Source organism: Quercus robur, chromosome 3 (genome assembly GCF_932294415.1).
Source record: "Quercus robur chromosome 3, dhQueRobu3.1, whole genome shotgun sequence".
Classification (NCBI taxonomy): Eukaryota; Viridiplantae; Streptophyta; class Magnoliopsida; order Fagales; family Fagaceae; genus Quercus; species Quercus robur.
The window spans coordinates 27,374,303-27,396,305 of record NC_065536.1 but is presented as its reverse complement, the minus strand read 5'-3'; the positions used below and the strand labels follow the sequence as shown (position 1 = coordinate 27,396,305).

Sequence of the window (22,003 nt, the reverse complement as noted above, 5' to 3'; positions counted from 1 at the left end):
TGTAGTAAATATTATTTTAATGTATAAAATTGAATGATAAAACATTTGATAAATAGAATATTATAAAATAATATAATAAACTTTTAGTATGTTAAATAGTATTTTTTATACAACATATGTTGTGATGCTCTAATACCAAGTGTTCGCCAATTTGTTGGGTAAGTGTCACTGTCATGTCACTTTTTTATTCTATACCAGTCACATCAAATTATTGGGATAGAGAAACATCTTAACTGAGCAAACTTAAAGCACCCTATTTACTCATTCCCCGTTAACTTTATTAGAGGCAGAAATTGTAGGTGCACAATTAGATGTCATTTTCTGAATATGGACCCTACATTTCTATGTCAGTAATTAGATAAGCTCTGTTATGCATGTGATTTCATATTTTCACTGTGAACTTGGAAACTAAAATTCATAGAAATAGCTGGAATATTCATACTAATTGTGTACAAATACAACTTTTTTTTCACTTTCTTCATACTTGATTGGGTACAATTGGAATCTTTCAAATCACAATAATAGGCAGGGTGACCTTTGCGCACCACTATATTTGTCGTTATTCTCTTACTTTCTTTTCTTTTTCTTTTTTTTCACTTCCTTTGGTGGAAATCAAGGATGGGCTGAAAAGAATGCAAGTAGGCCCACCAGAGGAGCATTGATGTAAGTTGTGGGCTCGGACTCTTGAAAGTAAGGCCTTGAGTCTGGAAAGTAGTCCGAGCTATTAGGCCCACCCACCACTGCTCCAACTAGCAAATTGGGATTGGGATTTGGACTTAAGAAATAGCGTGACCCCGCTTTGCAAGCAATGTGGGCTGGGTGGGCCAACACCGATGGTAATGAGCTCCCCCTATGGTGTATCCTTTGTGGGTAACGTGCTCCATATCCAACCATGTACGACATTCCCAATGGATTATCTCCAAGAATGTAGTCCACCTGTTAGCAATTGGGTCCCACATCAAATGAAGAAAAATATCACTAAATCGCGTGAATCGCCCTAATGATCGAACAGCTTTTTCGATCTTAAGGATTTGGCTTTGCATCTAAGGCTTCAATGCACTCAACACGACACAATACGTAAAAAGAAAATAATGAATCTATATAAAAGCAATAGACGAAATTAATTGTAGTTTTAGAATTACTCTATTCAAAATTATTCATCTATCTTCGTTGTGTCGCATCGAGTGCATAGAAGCTCCAACCAAATCCGAGAACCATCCAAATCCAATAATAGACGGTGCATTAATTCAACCATCCAAATCCATAGAAGCTCTAGCCGTTGGATTTGTCTGATCTAAATATAGTAGGGCCCACATGAACAAAGATACCAGGCAATAGAAATGAATTTTTACCTGACGTTTTGCCAGTCGTTTGAGCAGAGCTGGGGTGGCTGTGGTCTCTCCACATGGCACAACCTTATTGGCGTGGCTTAGATAATTGGAATAAGTAAGAAGCAGGAAAGACAGTGACGTTACATGCTGCATGTTACTTCCTCCAGCCTTGAAGATCAGCCCACCTTTTCTCAAAATTATAAGGAATAAAATGAATGAAAATATCATCCAATTATTTTGCAATTGCATTCCAATTTTAATTAGCCGCAAAAAGGCACTACAAGGACTCAAAATTCACCCCAAAAAAACACATGTAATGCACTCATAAAAGCTAGACAGTCTGTCCAAATAAACCATAGCCCAAGGTTTTGGTATAAGGGGCACATTAATATTCTCTTGGAATAGTGATAGTCTAATGTGACAAACTTGAACATGTGATTTTCAACACATGATAGGTTGTGATTGAGCTGTCATCATTTAAAATGAACTTTAATTTTTATATTATAAGATTGGTTTAAATGGGAAAAAAGATGAGAAAGAAAAATACCTGGAGAATATTGGACTTGAGGATGAGAATTTCCAGGCAATAAAGAACATATAAACCCATCAGCATTGTGCTGGAAAGACGAGAAATACTCCGCTCTTCCTCTCAACACTTCCTGTTGTAGAGTATGAAGAAGGAGTTAAGGACAAGTTAACTATTTTGTCTCGTACATTTAGTTTTTAATTGCAAAGCCCAATAAACTCGTTCATGCACGGTGACAATCTTTTTATATTTTTTTTTCCTTGAAATATAAAAAAATTTAAATGTTTGTGTTCATGCACTGAAAGGAACAGATAGGAGATATTAAATAAGTAGAAAAATTGACAAAATTCCCTATACTTCTATTGGATGATAGTGAAAAGCTCTAAACAAGAAGTCGCAATCAATTTTTTTTTTTTTAAAGAAAAAAGTTATCATATGAAATAAAGGCTCAGCCCAGTATGGTATGACTATGAACCCATCGTCCCAGCCTTTATGCACATGCATGCAGCGGCAAGTTCTGATTACTGGACCCACACAAGCGACAAAACTAAGGATGAGTTCCATAGAATTAGAGCCCAACCTCACTCTGGCTCTGCCAACTTTGGTTTTGATTGAAAGGACAACACACTCTACCCAAAAGAACAGTGGATAAACAAAGACAACCCCTATGATTTCTTTAATCTGCAAATACCCTTTCCCATTTTCTTTGAAATTCCCTATTGTATATAGTATTGTCATTTCGATTTTAGACCTCCAATTGCTTTTAAGATTAATAATATCCACAAGAAGAATAAATTGTGTCACGTTCATCAAAAAAAAAAAAAAAAATTATGTCACACAAAAGCCAAATTCTGAGCCCCTATCATGTGCCATCATCAAATTCATATACCTTTTTCCTATTATTATCTTGACTATTTTATCAAAATAAGAGGGCTCCGCTGCCATGTGGACCCACGATGTAGACCTTTTTAGCATATATATATATATATATATATATTATAAGCTTAAACAGTGACTATATTTAAAAATTACTTCAGTTAATTGGACCCACTATAGTGACCCCAGCTAAGCCAAAGAATGTGAACTATTTGTACACCACGTCACATATCCATCTCATTAACTATAGTTCCCCCCACATATATACCAAACAACAACACAGGACATACATATATCTAGAGAGAGAGAGAGAATAATTAGCATTAAACAAGACAGAAAATCATTTGATAAGTGCACACACATATACCCACATAAATTTCAAATTCATATAGCTAAGTATGTCATTATTCTATCAAGGAGTAAAATAATTAAAATTCCTGAGATTAGTGATTAGGGTTACCTTGGAAATAAGCACATTAATCCCAGCATGCTTGTTATCCCAACCAAACTCATTGATGGTGTCTCCAGCTCTCAATATCACCTCGTTCTTTGCTATGTATTCTCTGTATTCGCGCCTCCTTGAAGCTTTGTGCAACCACGCCGCTGCCCAAAGCAACTCGTCCTGTACAATATTATAATACAAATTTAATCAACAAAAAGCCAAAATCAGCGGTCCGAGTTTAACAGCTTTTATGCAAATCCAACGGCTGACATTCAGCATTCGAACCTGGTAACCGTTGACATCACAGTAAAAAGGGCACACAGCGGATCTCAGGCTCGAGCTGTACGCACCACGGTGCCTGTCAGCAAACTCGAACACCTGCATCATATTGTAACCGTTATATACATACATACATACAACGGTCAAATATTCACATTTATTCTACTGGCTAGTACTACTACTGTTTGGCACGTTCACGTGAATTTTGGAGTCTCATACAATAATATAGTTACTGACACAGTAAACCACATTGGACGTGTCCTAAGAACTGTGTGCGTCTGTTTTTACTTTTCTTTTTTTTCTTTTTTTGAGGGGCCTGTTTTTACTTTTCAGTTAGTAAAAGGTTAAAACTAATACAAATTTTAGTATCTATAGCATGATAAATAAAAGTAATTAATATGACTACACCACATGATAGATAAATATAACTCCAAACACGTAGAAATGAATAGGATTAGAGCATTCACATCAAATGAGTTAAAAAGTTTAGCTTTTAATAACTCAAAAACCTACTTTATATATATTTTAACAACTTATTTTACAATTCACCCTATATCAAAAGTTCTATTTTTTTTATTAAAATAATAATAAAAAACTACCTCTACAAACATTAAAAGCAACAATATTTATTGTTATAAGATTTGAGCTACAATATACTGCTATTTATGGCAGTCTACTGTAGCTCATACGTCAAAATTTATAGAAATGGCATCTTTGTTGTAGAGTGTTTTTTGTGGAATGAGGAGCTAAAAATTTGACTCTGGAACTTTTAAAAGTCTTATTGTGAATGCACTTAGTGGATAACAAGGTAACTTCATAAAAGTTTAGCTCTAAATACGATACTAAACATCTTTGGAGTTATCTTACTCTAACTTATGATTGAATGATTAAAAAGACTATTTATTTGTAGTTTTAATACTTTAAAAACTGTAGTTTTACAAATCGTCACGTAATATGTTAGGCTAGAATAAATAACTACCAATATATTTTGGATTAGCCTAAAAATATTGAGAGAGTACGTTTTTTCTTAATTGAGTTGGCAATTAAAGAATGCCTACTATCTTAAAAATAAAAATAAATAAATAATAAAAAATAAAAAAAGGTTACCCACTATAGTATACAATTAAAAAACACAAAAAGCTGGTGGATTGAGCGTGACAAGGACATACCCTAACGGCACGATTGAGAAGCAAATTGGAGTAACCAGGGTCACGTGATCTGAACACAATGGACGCAGCGGCCAAGGCAGCGGCGGTTTCACCTGCCACGTCAGATCCAGGGTGGTCCCTATCAATCTTATACACCGTACGAAGCGTATCCATATCCTCTGGCCTCTCCCAACAGTTATGGTCCGAGTAAGCATCACCGACCTGAACGAAAACCACGTCAGGCACCGCCGTTACTTTCAGCAAGTAATCCGATCCCCACTTAACGGCCTTAACGGCATTCCTCAACTCCGGCCCCATCGTCCTCCCAAAGTCTATAACACTCCACGACAACATTGTCGTCGTAAAAGCCATCGGGAACCCGAACTTTATGTTGTCTCCGGCGTCGTAATATCCTCCAGTTAAATCCAGCTGTACAAAAACAAAATATTCGACAATGCTGTTAAATTTTGAAAGGGAAATGTAATGATAAAGTGTGGTGGAGTTTAGTAGTGTACTCCGGCGGTGGCTCCGTCGTGTAAGGCGGAGTCTTTGCGCCACCTGACGCGTTGATCCGGCGGGAGCCTTCCTGATCGCTGACCCTCGAAGAAAAGTATGCTTTTTCTGAGGGCGTCGTGGTAGTCGTGGCGGGCGGCGATTGAGTGAAAAGGGAGGAGGAGTAGGAAGAGAATGAGGACGCGAAGTGCTGGAACATTCCCTGGTGAAGAGAGAGCATTTCGCGCCATTTTTTCTTTTCTGGTGTGTTTGAGCAAAGAAGGAAGGAAAACCGTCGGGGTTTTTTATAGTAAAAAAGTGTCATCGGATACCAGAGGATGGATGAATGAGAGGCTGACACGTGGACATAAGTGACGGGGCATGATTGTTCGTATTTCGATGCATGATATGCTTGACCGGGTCTTCTCGGGTCTTACATTTTGTTGGGTCGGATAGTTTGAACCGGATTTTTTTTTTTTGGGGGTTCTGGGTAGTGTCATTTATGAGAGGATCGGTGGGACACAGAAGAAAGTATTTGAGTGAGTGACGGAAGAGTCAAGAGGCTGAATTATGAAGGCACGAGTGTGGTCCACCGTCGTATTGATTGTGGACACGTGGAGGGGGCGGAATGCGGTGAGACCACAAATGTCTTTGTTTTTTTACTTTTCCTTTTTTTTTTAGGAGAGACCACAAATGTCTAACAAAAGAAAATCGTCAATAATGTAACGCAAAGTGGAATGTACAACATTCTCAAAAAAAAAAGGGGAATGTAAAAAGTTTTTTTTCACAAATTTGGTATAAAACTTTTAGTCTTTATATTTTTATTATATACGAATTCTGACAAGTCTACTATTATTAGATTATATTTTCCTTTTATATCTTCCAAGATTAACTATTTTTTTTAGAAGATATAATATCAATAATTATGTCATCAATGAAATGCTTAAATTTCAAGTTATTAATTCTAAAATTATGCATAAAAAATAAACTTATGATTAAAGAATAAATATTACTCCCTCCATCTCACTTTGTTTGTCCTCTATTCCATTTTGAGATGTCCCAAAATATTGTCCTGTTTCTAAAAATAAAAGTTATTAATTTACTAATGTTCCTATTATACCCCTAAACCTCATTAAGAATAACTCATTTTAAAAAAAGCTGATAAATTTATTTAAAGGTAGTTTTGTAAACCTATACATTTTTATAAGGCAGACAAAACAATAAATGATGTTCCCTTAAAATATTTGACTTTTCAAACAGGACAAACAAAGTGGGACGGAGGGAGTAACATCTTATTGACATAGAATTTTGATATGCCTATTAAGAACATAAAAGACATACAATTTAACGGCTAGAATTTCAAAATATGTAGAGGTTGTGTTTGGGATTTGAAAAAAAGTTAACTTATTTTATTTTTTAGCTTATTTTTGCTCCTAAAGTAGGTCTCATTACACTGTTAAGTGAGTTCCATTACTTCAAAAGTCCACTTTTAGCTTTTTTTCTACGTACTTCCAGCAAAAAATTTCAGTTTTAGCAAAATAAGTGGTTTTCAAACGGATCCGTAATCATGTTAATTTTTTTAATGAATAATATAGTCATTAGCTACAACTAAGTTTATAGACAAAATTTATCCGTATCCAATTTTAGTTGATTAACTAGTAATTAATAAATTGGTAAGTTTATGTAAGAAAGTAGTTGATAAAAAATGTCAACTACTTACAACATTCAATCATTTCAAAATTAGATATATTCTAAATTTATTAAGGGCCTGGTTAATGTGTGTCTTTTGGGCACACATTAACAAATCTATTATTGGAAAAGTTTTATTGAAAAACTCAAAAGGTTATCAAAACTTTCTCAATTTTCGATAAAATTTTTCCAAAATTAGTTTAGTATCACCAGTAAAATCCATTTATTAAAAGAACATTTATATTTATTCCCTGAGCTATTTAAATCCTGATTCGCTGGGAATGATTCTGAAGCGTCAGATATGTTGACTATTTTGCTACTGTAGTTTAGGACTTCGGAGCTGAAGCATGTGAACTCTGTGGGAGTAGTTGCACATATTTAAAATTTCGCAAAAAAGGATTTTTTTGGGTAACCTCTAGATTCTGTGGTTGAAACTTGAAAGCAAGTGTACAGTTAGATTTTGTGGTCCTTTCTCCAATGGACAACACGAGAATCCTTGTTATAGGAGGATAGACTGATAGAGTGAAATGAGTGAGTGTAGGGATGCAATGCGATCCCGTTGCAGAATAGTTAGCTAGCTGCTTCAAATGATCTAAGGCTAAGGAACAACTTGTCTAATTTTTTTTTCCCCATTAAATTAAAGATGATTATCACGAACAAATTACTTTTGCCTCTTTTCAATTTAAAAGCTGATAATCCATTATATAAAAAGGGATTTACTTTTGCCTTAAGGCACATACTAATTAATTATTTTAGGAAAAATTTTGATGAAAAAATGAAAAAATAATTAGTTATTTTGACAAACTTTTTAATTTTTAATAAAATTTTTCAAAAATAAATAATTAATATGTAGTTAGAGCACACATTAACCGGATCTATATAAAAAATATATTTACTTTACTCTCTTTTTTTTTGGCACTAGAAATGACTCATATCGTATAGGTACTCTATAAAAGGTTTGGCCTACTCATCAAAAAAAAAAAAAAAAGAAGGTTTGGCCTAGATCTCTACTTTTATAGAAGAAAAGTACAACTGTACGAGTCATTGGATTATAAAGAATGTCACTATTTTTGTTTCTGCAAAACAGTTGCAGTTAACCAAACACATGCAATAAGACAAAAACGTTTAAGAATTATAATTCATCATTTTTAAATTTATAAAAAAGATAAACTATAATTTACTCATGTATTTTGAGTATAGACGCAAGAAAAATTATTAGTTTACATTGTTGTAGTAATGTAAGATTTATATTATAAACTAAATTGTACACATTTGTAAAAAGTGTACAATTTAAGATTTATATTGCTAGTACTGGCGTACAATGTAAGATTTAAATTACTAGTACAATTAACAATGTGTACCAATAATTACCCTAGGTTGCATAGACACATCAATCTTGGCCAAGTAAATCTATACCGAGCGAGTATCTCTTATTTATAAAAAATAAAAAAAAATTTGGGTACAAACCGAACACGATCGCGACATGGCAGTACGTCCCAAACACAGCAACTCTTATTAAAAGAAGAAGAAGAAGAAGAATAAGAAGAGGAATAAAAAGAAGAAGAACAAGAACAACAACAACAACAACAACCACTTACTGTTATTCTTGTTTTAGCATAATAATCAACTAAAAGCCCTAAAAATATAACTTGTGCCTTTTAATTATTCTAAGTTCTCTCACACCTAACTCTCTCTTTCTCTCAGTTCTTCTAATTTGATTTGTGCCTTCTTGGACGAGTCCCTCCATTGTAGATCAACAACAATGAAAGCCTCTCCGGCGACCCCAGAGCCTCTCCTTCCCTTTGTCGTTTTTCTCTCCTTCTTCAAGTATCGGGTTCCCTCTCTTTCTCTCGGTCTTTTGAGTTTCAACTCTTTCTTTCTTTTCTTTTTTTGGTTTAGTTTTACTTTTATCTGCATGATATGTGTTCATATATAGTATAGGTTTAGTATTTTTATTTATTTATTTTGTTTAGTTTTATCTATCTTATACGTGTTGTTTACTTGTTTATGGGTTTAATGTTCTTATTTTTTCGGTGTGTCTTGCTACAATTTTTTTATTTATTAAAATTAAATATTGTAGGTGAAATGAGTACTGATAAATTTGCCACTAGTCAGTTAGACGATTCAAGTTCAACTAGTCTGCTATGGAAATATGTTACTAAGTTAGAAAAAGCAAGTGACAGTGATGGGAACATAGTTTTTAGATGTAAGTATTATGATAATTTCAAGGGGTCTTATTTATGGGTGAAAACACCTTTGTTAGAATAGTCTGGTCATGGAGTTCAACCATATGTTAAGGTTGTAGATGAGAGTATCAATAATCAAAATTCAAACTTTCGATTCCCAAAACTCAATCTCAGTGTTTGAATTGTCTCATTCCTTTTAATTTCATTACTTTCTCTTCTATTCTTATTGGATTGATGTTATGCATATGTGGTACTTGCTTTGATTTTAAAGAATGAAGCTAAGATATATGTGATTTGATGATTGTTTTAAAACCATGCAAATTAATAATTGCCAAATGATTTGTATGATTTTATTTAATGGGTATTGAGGGGTTCACATACTAACTTTTTTTTTTTTTTTTTTAAAGAGAGTTTCAACCTATGATGTTCGCTCCTAATGATAGCTCTTTATTATCATACCAAGACATCAATCGTTTTTTGGTATAGGCATGGATTGAACCCTAGACATTTTATTCAACCATTAGAGACTTTACCAATTGAGCTAACTGGAACCCACACATACTAACTTCTTGATTATTAGTAATCTCCACCAAAGTCACATGTTAATCATGGCTTAGTCAACTTATGATTATGAATAATAGGCTTTTAATTTAATACACTTAGGACACGTTTGGTATACTATAATAATGATTACTTAGGAATTAGAACAAGTAGTACAAGGAATACAAGAAATTGTAATGAAATAACTATTCCTATGCAACTATTTGGTGATAACTCATTAACAGAATCATGAATTTTTTAATCACTTAGCATGATTTGATGATAGAATGAAATTATATTCCAATCAAATTTCGTAAACTATCCTTATACAATTAGATTTATAATCGTTGTGGATCTAGCTTATTATGTATAGATTAAATATCATTTGCTTTTGATCAAATATTGCTATCTTTATAAACATTTAAAAAATGGATTCAGATCCTCTGAATTTCTTAGGGTACCCTACCAAATAGATTTCCTTAAATCTTAACAATTTTTTTAATGATTTAATGGTCTAGATTCTGTCATGTTATCATTCTACTAACAATAATCTTAATCGTTTTGTTTGCAACATTATTTTATTATTTTAAAAATATTATTAGTAGGATGCTAACATGACAGAATCTAGATTATTAAATCATTAAAGAGTTGTTAGAATTTAAGGAAATCTATTAGTAGAGTATCCTAGAAAATCTAGAGGATCAGAATCCTTTAAAAATAGATAAACGACCAGCATCTATTCTAAATATTAAATTATAACAACTGATAAATTCACTTGCTTGAATAAAAAGATGATATATAAAAAAGTTAATTTTTTTTTAATAAAAAAAATACAAGTTTCATTTTTTTTTTTTTTAATGAGAATACATGTTTCATTAGTTAATACATTTTGAAATTGAAATAAATACAAAAGGAAGTTTGTAATTTGGTTTTTTTTTTTTTTCCTTATTAAATTCTACCATTATATATTTGACTAGCTTATAATTGTAAACATTTTTTAATTAAATTATTACAATAAATAATCATAAATGTAACAATTTTTAAGAATAAAAAAGGTTAACCATACAACATTATTGAGATTTTATATCTATATATAGAGAGAGTGAGAGAGATAAAAAAATTATAAAGTGGTAGCCAACTATGGTTTTTGGAAATATTAGAGTGGTAGCCAACAAATAGTTTTTATTAAAAAGTCATGTTAACAAGTGCCCTTAGAATATTGATTAACAATCAATTTTAGGAAATTTTAACACTACTTTTATGGGAAATGAAAAAATCTGTCAAAATATTAATTTTTTTCTCATAAAAATTTTCTTTAAATGAATTATTAACTAATATGTTAAGGGTATTCGTTAGTATTTTTCTTTCTTAAAATCTAGTTTCCAATCATTTTCTAAATTAGGTTTCCATGAAAACCCTTTTTCCTTAAAATACCAAAAGTGTTGTTCCCAAAAATTCCATTCAAAAAAAGAGAATAGTAAGTGATTTTTTGTTTTTCTTTGATGTGTTTGTTCCCAAAGCCGTGTTATTAGCAATACCCTGAACACAATGAATTGGTTCAAATTCCCGTAGCGCTATGCGAGGGACTGAACTCAATGATTAGTAAATCTCAATGATTAGTAAACCGTGGTAGGGTCAAAAGAAAAAAGAAACTAAAATTTGTTGGATTAAATGCGAAAAAATTTGTGATTGAAAAGACGAAGGGGACAATGGAATAGCAATTAGCAAAGCAAGTATGAAGAACTCGCTTTTCCACGGGATCTTTAAAGTGAAATATTTTCCTTATGTGATTTTAAGTAAATATAATATGTAGTCATGCTTTCTCACAAAATCTAATAAAGATTTACCACATAGTAGGAATCTTTATATCATTTCATGTGATACTATAGAAGCTAGGTGGTTTAACTCTTGAATAATGACACTTTAATAAATGTATTGTAGCTATGTTAATAGTTTTATAACTTTTATCAAGGTTTTAACGGTACATATAACAGATTCTCAAAAAAAAAAAAAAAAGTAATGGTACATAACATTATATACACTAAAAACTCTATTTTTTATTAAAAAAAAAAAAAAAAGAGTGATTTAAAACCTCATATTTATTTTTTAAAGAGTGATTTGAAAATTGGCAAGATTTAAGTACAATATTTAAGTGTTGTTCTTTAAAATTTTCTTTTAAAATTCTGTCATATAGATTTTTCTTCATGAAATGAAAGTATAACTTTTAATTAAATAATCGCATGATGATTTTAAGAATAGAATATAAAAAAAAAGTACTAAAATACTGTATCTATTGTTTATACATTGAAAATAGTAGAGGCATATTTGTTTGATCACTGCAAATAATTCTTGTAGGTGAAAAATTGTCCCATCATAATGAAATTACTTGTATCGATTGTACGGTTGTATCCTTTCAGTTGGCAATTAATTGCACGTTAACAGACAAACTTGCACGGAATTTTCGATCGAGGTCCCAAGCCTAATGGGTTCCACAAAAAAAAAGAAAAGAAAAAAAGGTCCCAAGCTTAATGATTGGGATCATGCTCAAACAGTAAAAGGACGTTAGAGAATTTGGAGGACTGTAGCTAAATACCTTTACAGCTATTTTAGTTATACCAAAACATAAAATAAATAAAAAATTTGTAGCAATAGAGTTAAAACTAAAAATTTTAGCTTTTCAATTACCGTGCATAGTTATCTTTACACGATTCCTACCGTAAAGATAGCTGTGCATGGTAGTTTAAAGGAAAAAAAAAAAAAAAAAAAACTTTTTTATGTTGCTTCGCACTAATCAGAATATTTTAATATTATTTTTTTCTTTTCTTTTCTTCTCTCCTCTTTTCCATTTTTGCCCATTGCTCCTCTCTACTCAGTCCTCACCCTTTTCGTTTTTGCCCGTTGCCACCGACCAAGCCCCTACCCAGCGCCAACCACTCTATCTCGTATTTTCTCTCTCTAGATCTCCACCTTAAAGGCCGAACCTCCGAGCTCCACCCTCTCTCTGCTATCTCATGCCCAGCACCGATGTGGGTTTGTGTTTGTGTTTTCCGATCTGTTGTGGGCAGTGGGCTTGTGTTTTCCAATCAGCGTTGGTGGGTGGGTGGGTGGGTTCGTCAACATTGGTGGACTGTGGGTTATGGTGTGGTTGAATAGTTGGCATCGGTGTACTGTGGTGGGTCAATGTGGTTCGTGAGTGGGTCGTTGGGTTCAATACGGTGTCTGTATAGGTGGGTTTGTGGGTAGATCGGGGTGGTGGCTCGAGTGGGTTTCATGGTGGTGGGTATGGGTGTTGCTTGGTGGGTTTGGTGGGTGTGGGCTTGGTTGATTTTTTTTTTTTTTTTTTTTTTTTTTTTTTTTTTTGGGCTGTGGTGATAGTGGTGGTGGTTGTGGTTGTGGTTGTGGTTGTGATAGTTGTGTGTAGTGGTTGTATATGGTGGATATATTATTTTATTATAGTAGATATATTATTTTATTGTGATGTTTATATTATTTTATTGGGTTGAAAGCTAAAATAGATCTACTACTGCAGCATGTGTGTAGGTAAAATAAATAAAATAACTTTTTGTGGTATCAAATAGCTAAATTTTTAACTCTACTGTTGTGGATGCTCTTAAATGACCCACTCAATTTTGGGTTAAAAGCACCGCAAAATATTTACCAATTACCACATTTTTCTATTATTATCTAATAAGACAAATTATAATAAGTTGTATATTATTTTCATATGAATTTACAATTTTTTTTCTCTACTATTCATAGTTTACTATATTGATAATTGTAACATGAAATATTGTGACCCTAAACTTTATCCATCAAAGCCAATAAGCTCATAATTCACCTACTTGAAGCCCAAGAAAGGCATTTTTAATTTTTTTCTCCCTAAAACAAGACAGTAATAAGTAACTTCACTTTCGGTGGGTAGTACTTAGCAAATCTTACTCTTTCGGAAGCTGAATTAACTTAAGCTACACAACAGTAGAATCATTAAAATGCTACTAGCATAATGAGTAGTTAGTTAATCAATCATTAGTCGTTTGCGACATAATAATAGAGTTGACTTTAACTATTTTCTTTTTCTCAAAAAAAAAAAAAAAAAAATTAACTATTTGCTAAAATGATAGCAGTGAATCTTTTTAATTACCTTGAATCATCAATTTTTTTTTTTTTTTTTGAAAACCCTTGAATCATCAATTAAATAACATAAATAACATTTTCCTTGTTTTTTAGAATAAGAGTTCTGCCACTACAAACAAATTCACAATTTTTGTTATAATTCTAATTATGTGTTTAACTATGATTGGTTATTTGATACTTTCATATGAACTTATCACTTTTTCTCCACTAATCACAATCAATTACACGAGTGAGTTGTGACAATTTTTTTTTTTTTTTTTTTTTTGTGCTACTAGAAAAAAAGAAAAAAAAAAAGAAAAAAAGCCCAACTGAAAATTTGGAGCTTTCATTCTTTCTGATTGGGTCATGAAAGCTATGGGCTTAGTTGGGCTTGCTAAATTAGCATGTCTAAGTTAGAAGGGATAGGAGAATAGGCCTAATCTTTTAAGGGCCATCTTTTAATTGCTTCTCATCGATAGCTGCCTCACCCAAGGCCTCGGACATGGTGATGGTTTATGGGCCTATGGCTTTATGTTGCCTGCTGCCCAATAAAGCAGTTGATGGTTTTTGGGTTCGCTAACCTACACTGTGAGCTGTGCCTCAACCCGATTATAGAGCGAGCTAGTAGGACTTGACTTCTTTATAGCCAACAAAGAGGCCTTAACCCACTCTAATAACTCAGAAATGACGAAGAAATTATTGGGCATGCATATATAAGTGGAAGTTCCACTAGGAGAAAAAGTAAAATAGTAAAGAAATTAAGTTTTTGAGTAAAGTATTGTCCTTATATATGATATTAATTACTAAATTTGAATGTCTCCAAAATATTATCTTCCCAATATTACACTTCCTGCTAGCACATTAGTTTTAATGGAGTCCCGAAGTTCACCAATGAAGCAGCTCACCTGTCCACTACGTGGAAGATGGTGTTGTGACCTATATATGCACGTTTAATGCATTACTTCATTTTCTGCCATTGTCATTGAGTTCGTGCTTGAGAGCTCTCCCTTTCCTCATGCATAACATGAGGAAATTAAGGGAGTGCTCTCATGTTTAATGCATCACTTAACATGGGAACATGATTTGGATTGACTTGTGCTTGAAGCACAAGTCAATCCAAATCATGTTCAAACGTAATTAACATGGGAACAGATGCTAAAACACTACTGATTACTTCAAACGTCTATAACTATAATATCAGCTTCCTTTTTACTTGAACCACGAAGCACAAGTCAATCCAAATCATGTTCAAACGTAATTATCATGGGAACAGATGCTAAAACACTACTGATTACTTCAAACGTCTATAACTATAATATCAGCTTCCTTATTACTTGAACCAATTGGCGTGATTTCTGCATGGAGTAATTTAGTGTTAAATGCACACGTAACAATATATTTAGCATAAAATCTCATACACACTGGGTGTAACAATTAACCACTGCCCATACATGAATTTTATGAGGCTCTGGCTCTCGGCCATGACTTTTATGAATTCTATATCATTTAGATGGCTCGAATTCATTTCAAATGCAATCGCTACCTAACACATGCATAGAGATGCTATTTTCCTTTCATTTATATGCCACAAGTCAATCCAAATCTCGTGCAACTCTATCCAAAATGCCACTGCTTTTTTGTTGTTGATATTGTTGTACATTTTCACAATTTCCCTCAGTCACGGAGTCAGCTTCGCGTACCACTTTTTCTTGACAATGATGTGGTGGGCCATTTTGGCCTAGGCCCGATAGGCCCAGCAGGGACAGCATTTCATGCTATAATCATGAAAATGTTTATACTATTTTAAAGCACAACCTTTGTCATCTTGAATTATGAAGTTGTTTCCCTTTTGGAGTACTTAATGTTTACACCAAGAAATATGGCCCCCCTTGTTCTCTACGGCTATGTGAACAATGTTGTCACAAGCTTTTACATTGTCTAATAAAACCGTTTGTGTTTAGGTTAATTACTTTGAGTCAATTACGCCGACGAGTTTGTCAATCAATTCATATGTTTCGGCTGATGTTGTGGGGAAACTTTTTACTTAACTGTAATTTCTTGAGAAATATTGTTATTGTATTCGTGTCAAAATTCCTAATGCCTATGAGGCTATGACTAGGGGTGTTCACCAAATCGTATAAACCACAAAAACCGCACCAAAATCGTCTACAAAATGGCATAACTGCATTATACTGCACCGCAAGTATCAATGTACCACACTGCATGGTGCAGTGCAATTTGCTGTTTTATAATGAGAAAATCGCATAAATTGCACCGCACCGCACCCTCTCTATATATTAATATATTTATTTTTTTAATATTAAATATATTATTAATAGTTTAATAACCTTAGTTTTCAATATATATATAGTTTAATAGCCCTATCAAGTGTTAATTAGGAAAACTAGCCCAAAATAAAGAAAAACTAGCTTAATAATTTAAATTTTAGCCTAAAGCAAATGGAAAAATCAGTTTTAGACTAGGTAGGAAAAGCTCAAAATTTGAAAAATATACTGACTTCAAACTATTCAAACCGCATCTTAAATACCACACCACACATGTTTCTGCAAAAATGAGGTGTAATGTGGTTATGATTTTGACTAAATTCTAAATCATACCGCACCGCATATGTGACCGCAAAAATGAGGTGCGGTGCAAAAAATGGCCTAAAACCATATCGCGAACACTCCTAGCTATTACCCTCCTTAGGCAACTTTAAAGCTTTTATTTATTTATTTATTTTTGATGGGTTAAAGCTTATTTATTAAACACAAACTAATCATTTCAACCATCTTCAAAAGAGTAGTTTGAAACATGCACATACACTATGAGGTAGTATTACATGTATCCATTTTTTAATATGGGATGAGTCATTCCTCCATGTTAGAGGGTGGATACGTGTATAATATAGGCGTAAATGCTCTTTTCGTCCTTACATTTTGGGGTCATTTCTATTATGGTCCCTACATTTCTATTTTACCACTTTTAGTCTCTAAACCAATTAACGCGTGTTATTTTAGTCCTTTTTGTCAGCCAACAAACGGAAATAGCTGACGTGGCTAACGGCACATTAAAATAATAATTAAAAAAATCTATTTTGACATTAAAAAATGCCACGTCAGCATCTAAATTACTTTTAATTAAATAAAAAAATTAAAAACAAAAAATTACAAATCTAAGAACATAAGAACTTGTTCTTCAATGTTCTTCTTAAATCAAGAAAATAAACCCAATAACGACATCAAACCCAGAATCAAAGAGTATGAACATCAAAGAACATGAACATCAAACCAACAAGAAAAAAAAAATGAACATCACCAAATCAAAGAGCATCAACAAGAGCAAACATAGGAAAACCCACACGAAACCACACCCAAACCAAACCATCCAAAGAATAGAAACCCAGCAAAGCACCCAACTCATCCACTCCCAAACCAAACCATAATCAAAGAAATTTCAAATACCACAACAAGTTAATAACTTAAAAAACAAAAAGAAATTTCAAAATGCGAAATTCCCAGCAAATGCTAAAACCAAATCTCCAGCAAACCCCAAACCCCAAATGTTTTGAAACAATCACCGATCAGACCAACAACAACAACAAACCCTGCAATCCTAACCAACGAACCTAGTCGAACCCAGCACCCACCAACAAGCTCCCTTCCACCCAGACAGAACCGAACTGAGATTCCTATCGAAAAAGCTACACCGCTCAGGCCAGATTTCGGTATTGAGAAGACCGATAATGACATCGGAGCTGTAATCGGAATCAGACCAAAGACCGCGCTGGTTCCTGAGGCCGAGAAACTGAGGAGACCGAGTGGTGTGAAGCTCGTGACGGCGATCCTCGAACATGACGAGGACTAAGGGGTTTTTGCCAATCATATCGGCTTCGCTTTGCGTGAGAGAGGCAGAGAAGCCATCTCTTTCTCTAAACCCAGATCCGATCAAACCCAGTCAAACCCACCAACGATCACCGATCAAAGCCGAAGAGAAAGGCCAGATCCCAACAAACCCAGTCAAACCCAGCACCCATCATCTCTTTCTCTAAACCCAGATCCAAAGAGAAAGCCAAAAGAGAGATAGAGATAGAGATTTTGATATGAGAGAGAGAGAGCTTTAGATGAAAGAGAGCTTCATTTTAGACGAGAGAGAGCTTTAGTAAGTTGAATGTAGTGGATGAGCAATGACCAAAATGTTTTTTATTTGGATTTCAAATAAAGGAAAATGTCGTTGTTGGGTTTGCTCTTTGATTCTAGGTTTGATGTCGTTGCTTGGTTTTTATGTTCTTAGATCTGTAATTTTTTGTTTTTAATTTCTTTATTTAATTTAAATTAATTTAGATGCTGACGTGGCATTTTTTAATGTCAAAATCAATTTTTTAATTATTGTTTTAATGTGCCATTAGCCACGTCAGCTATTTCGTTTGTTGTCTGACGGAAAGAACTAAAATAGCACGCGTTAATTGGTTTAGGGACTAAAAGTGGTAAAATAGAAATGTAGGGACCAAAATAGAAATGACTCTAAAATGTAAGGACGAAAAGAGCATTTTCGCCTATAATATATGATATACTTTATTCATAAATTGCAACGTTTGTTGTCTGTTAGCTTTGAAATTTTGGTGAAAGCCCAAAACTAAGACTAGTAAAAATCGTACCAGGCCCGTCTATTTTTAGAAAGAACGGTGAAGAATTTCAAAATCACGTGTACAATCACTTTGAACATTGTCGTTTACACTTTGCATTTGGTTCAAAGTTAGAAAACAGAATATATATATATATATATATATATATATATAAGAGACGAAATTGTTCATAGACAAGAAAAAGGAAAAAAGCAAAGACAATATAGATCTAGAGTTTCCCTTCATGACTATCCTAAGTTCACATGTGCTTATGATCATTATCAAAAGTACCGGTTTCAAAATTGTCTAAATTTGACCCTGTCTCGTGGTTCATTAGTACACAAAGCACCCAAAGGATCAAAGCCTTAAGCTTAGTGTTCACACTTCACACGTATATTTTGCATCAAAGAAAATAAAGTAAAAAAATATATATATGATGACAAAATGAGAGCAACGGTTTTTGGCCAAACACACTTAAGTAAAAGTTGCACGCTTCACAATAGTGGGCAAGTGCAAAAAGAGAAATAGCTAACGAATTCGTAAAAAACACCAGAAACAGCATAGAGAAAAAGTGGGCGCCTGAGGCTGAGAGGGCAAGTGGCATGGTGCCCCATTATGGCATTAGTTAATGACATCCACAGTTCACATCACACACACACACACACACACACACACACGACACACTAGCTTAGCTCTTTAAAATGCTGACCGACTTGTTTATCTATCTGGACTGACAAATTACAGTCGACATTGGAGTGGGAGCAAGCAACAGAAAAACCGTGATACCTCGAGTTCATGCACTAGCTACTGGCTAGCCGCAATTCAAAGGGGCTTGGGCCTGCTTTAATTTGTTTTTTCATCACACTTTCACATGCACTTTACCACAAATATTCTTAACGGAACGGAGAAAAAATAATGGTCCGTGATAGTAACAGTCATTCAAATACAATTTGTCTTATTAAGATAGTAGCTGTCATTATTGGGTCCGTTTGGATTGAGTTTATTGTTACTGAAACTGAAAACTGAAAACACTGTAGCAAAATAATTTTTAAATGTGTGAATAGTGTCGTGAGATCCATGAACAGTACATAAACAGTGCATGAACAGTGTGCAAATAGTATTTTTTGTTCCCTGTACAGTGATTTTACTATTCATGTGCAGAGCAAAAAAAAAAAAGGCATGAAAACGCAGGGCTGAAACGCAACTTTCAGCCCTGCCCAAATGCTCACATTATCTCACTTTATACCTTGATTAAAATCAAATGGACAAAACTTAGATACAGTTATTTATATATAGTTCTTTAGGTTTTTTTCTTAAAAATCTGTCTTGTCTAAATGAATAACTAAACAAACACCGTTCAAGTACCATAGCTTTTAGTTGTTGTATTTTTTTTTCAGTGTCTGGGAGAAAAGAAAGCTCATTCGCTTCAGATCTGATTTCTCACACACAATCGCTTGGGTCTAACCTAGGGAGAAAGATTACACGAAGGAGATTGTAGAGGTGGTTGCAGCATGTAGAGGATTGGGTTTAGGTAGAGTTGTAGCAGAGTAGGTTTTGATGGGAAGGGTAGTTTCCCCATCCCCCTCTCCCCCCCCCCCCCCCTTTTTTCTCTCTAATTTGTGTTTAGAGCATCTCCAACGGTGAAGCTAAACCCAAAATTCTCTCTATAATAGAGAATGAAACCCAAAAAAAGCTCTCTAGTGGATTCTCTAAATCCTGATTTTTTTTTTTGGCTTATGAACAATAGCGAGTTGATGAGCTACTATACATTAGCAATTAAATTTTTTTGATTAAAAATTCATACAAGCTACTATTATATCAATTCTTTCTCTCTCCTTTGGATTTCTTTTTTTCTCTCATACTCTCTCTCCGTTGCTTCTCAGTGTTCTCACATCACAAAACAAGCAAATATGAAAAAAGAAAAAAAAGAAAAAAAGAAAAAAAGAAAAAAAAAAGAAAAGAACAAGCTGATTTGACCCAGCTTGGTGGTGAGGAGGAGGACGAGCAGCGGTGGGGCGGCGGACGTGGTAGTGCTGCACTGGCTTTGTCCTTTCGACGACCTTGATCTCCACCGGCTTTGTCCTTTGTCCTCTCTCTCTCTCTCTCTTCTCTAATGTCTGGAATGTTCTTGAGGAGAAAAAGAAAATAAAAGAAGGGGGTAGAGATAGGACACTCGACAGTGGACATGTGGAGGAGAAAAACAAGAAAAAAAAAAAAGAAAAAAAGAAGAAGAAGAAATGAACGTATGGATGAAAATGAAATGAAAGAAAGAAAAATAATATAAAGAATAAAAAATCCTAATTGAGAAATATTACCACAATATTTTCATAATAAATTTTAAGTAACAGATTGTTATTAGTTAATATTGGCGAGTAAAAAAATAATTTCAGTGGTGGGTTCAAATTAGAACTAGTAACAACTTTCCACATAAATTTTGTTGTGAAAGTATTGCATGAAATATTGTGGACATAACACTTCTCATTGAAAAATATAGTTATTAAAAAAAGAATAAACGATAATAAAAAAAGAATAAAGAATGAATGAAAAAATAATATTTAAATGAGATGGAGAAAATGATAGAGAATCTGTTGGAAAATGTATTTGGAAAAGTAGGTAGGTAAAAACTAAATGTCACTGCTCATTCTTCAAACAGTACAAAAATTTGGTGAATCTGTTGGAAATGCTCTTACTGGGAATGAATGGATGGATCTACGATTACTGTTCTAATGGCTATTTGTTCCAAACTTATGAGAATTAGATTTATCTAAGTAGTGCGTTGCTATGGCGGTCTTCATCTTCTTTTTTTTTCTTTTTCATTATTTAAAAAGCCATCTGTCTAGCATACAAAGTATGAACAAATCAATAATCTTCTAATGAAAATTATGGGATTAATGGAGAAGATCATTCCAGGCTTGTCCTTCTGAAGCCAGATTTTATTTTCTGATATTGTTTGGGAGAAGTTCGAGAGATTTGCAGTTGGGTTTTCTCACACGCGCAAGTGAAAAAAAAAAAAATTTGAGAGAGAGAACGGTGTTAAAACTGTGTTAGTTTAGTTATTCAATTAGACAAGTGGCAGATTTTTAAGAGGAGAACCTAAGGAACACTATATAAGGAACTGTATATAAATTTTATCCTAAATAAATATCGGGTTCAGTTAATGAGTAATAAATGCATTAACTGAAAATTGAAGTGAGATAATAAATGCATTTAATAAATAAATACATGTAATATCTTAATATATTACTCAAAATATCGGGTCAAGTATCATGCATTTAATAAATAAATGCATGTAATATCTTAAGATACTACTCAAAATATCAGGTTAAAGTAGCAAGCATTTAATAAATAAATGCATGTAATATCTTAAGATACTACTCAAAATATCGGGTCAAAGTAGCATGCATTTTATATTGAGTAAAGCAGCCATTAAGATTTTGATTTTAGGGTCAAACCTCAAGTTGTAGATTTGTGTGTTTTGTAAAGGATGTAATTAATTGTGGGTGTTTAGAATGCGTATTTTATTTTAAAATTAAGGAGTAAGAAAAAGACACATTTTATATAAACTTTTATTCTACAATATTCCTCCAAAGTTGTTTTTATATTTCTTATTATTTGAACTGAATAATTATAATAGATGTGTGCAATTTATAATTCATTCCTAACAAAATTCAATAACAATTATACTATAATATATATATATATATATACACAATATTCTCTAAAATCATTTTACATAAAATATTATAACATTATCCGT

The 22,003-nt window shown here is 33.2% G+C and overlaps 1 protein-coding gene across 1 annotated transcript; it reads right to left on the bottom strand.

Annotated features, from left to right (window-relative positions):
- Window positions 1-414: 414 nt before the first annotated feature.
- On the bottom strand, window positions 415-5,385 carry LOC126717667 (endoglucanase 8-like). The gene is made up of 7 exons (XM_050419504.1): window positions 5,118-5,385; window positions 4,624-5,031; window positions 3,461-3,553; window positions 3,194-3,355; window positions 1,879-1,990; window positions 1,353-1,516; window positions 415-936 (listed from the first exon to the last, which is right to left on the bottom strand). Exons 1-7 carry the CDS (start codon window positions 5,343-5,345, stop codon window positions 613-615), a joined length of 1,491 nt encoding a protein of 496 aa, XP_050275461.1. The 5' UTR covers window positions 5,346-5,385; the 3' UTR covers window positions 415-612.
- Window positions 5,386-22,003: the final 16,618 nt, after the last annotated feature.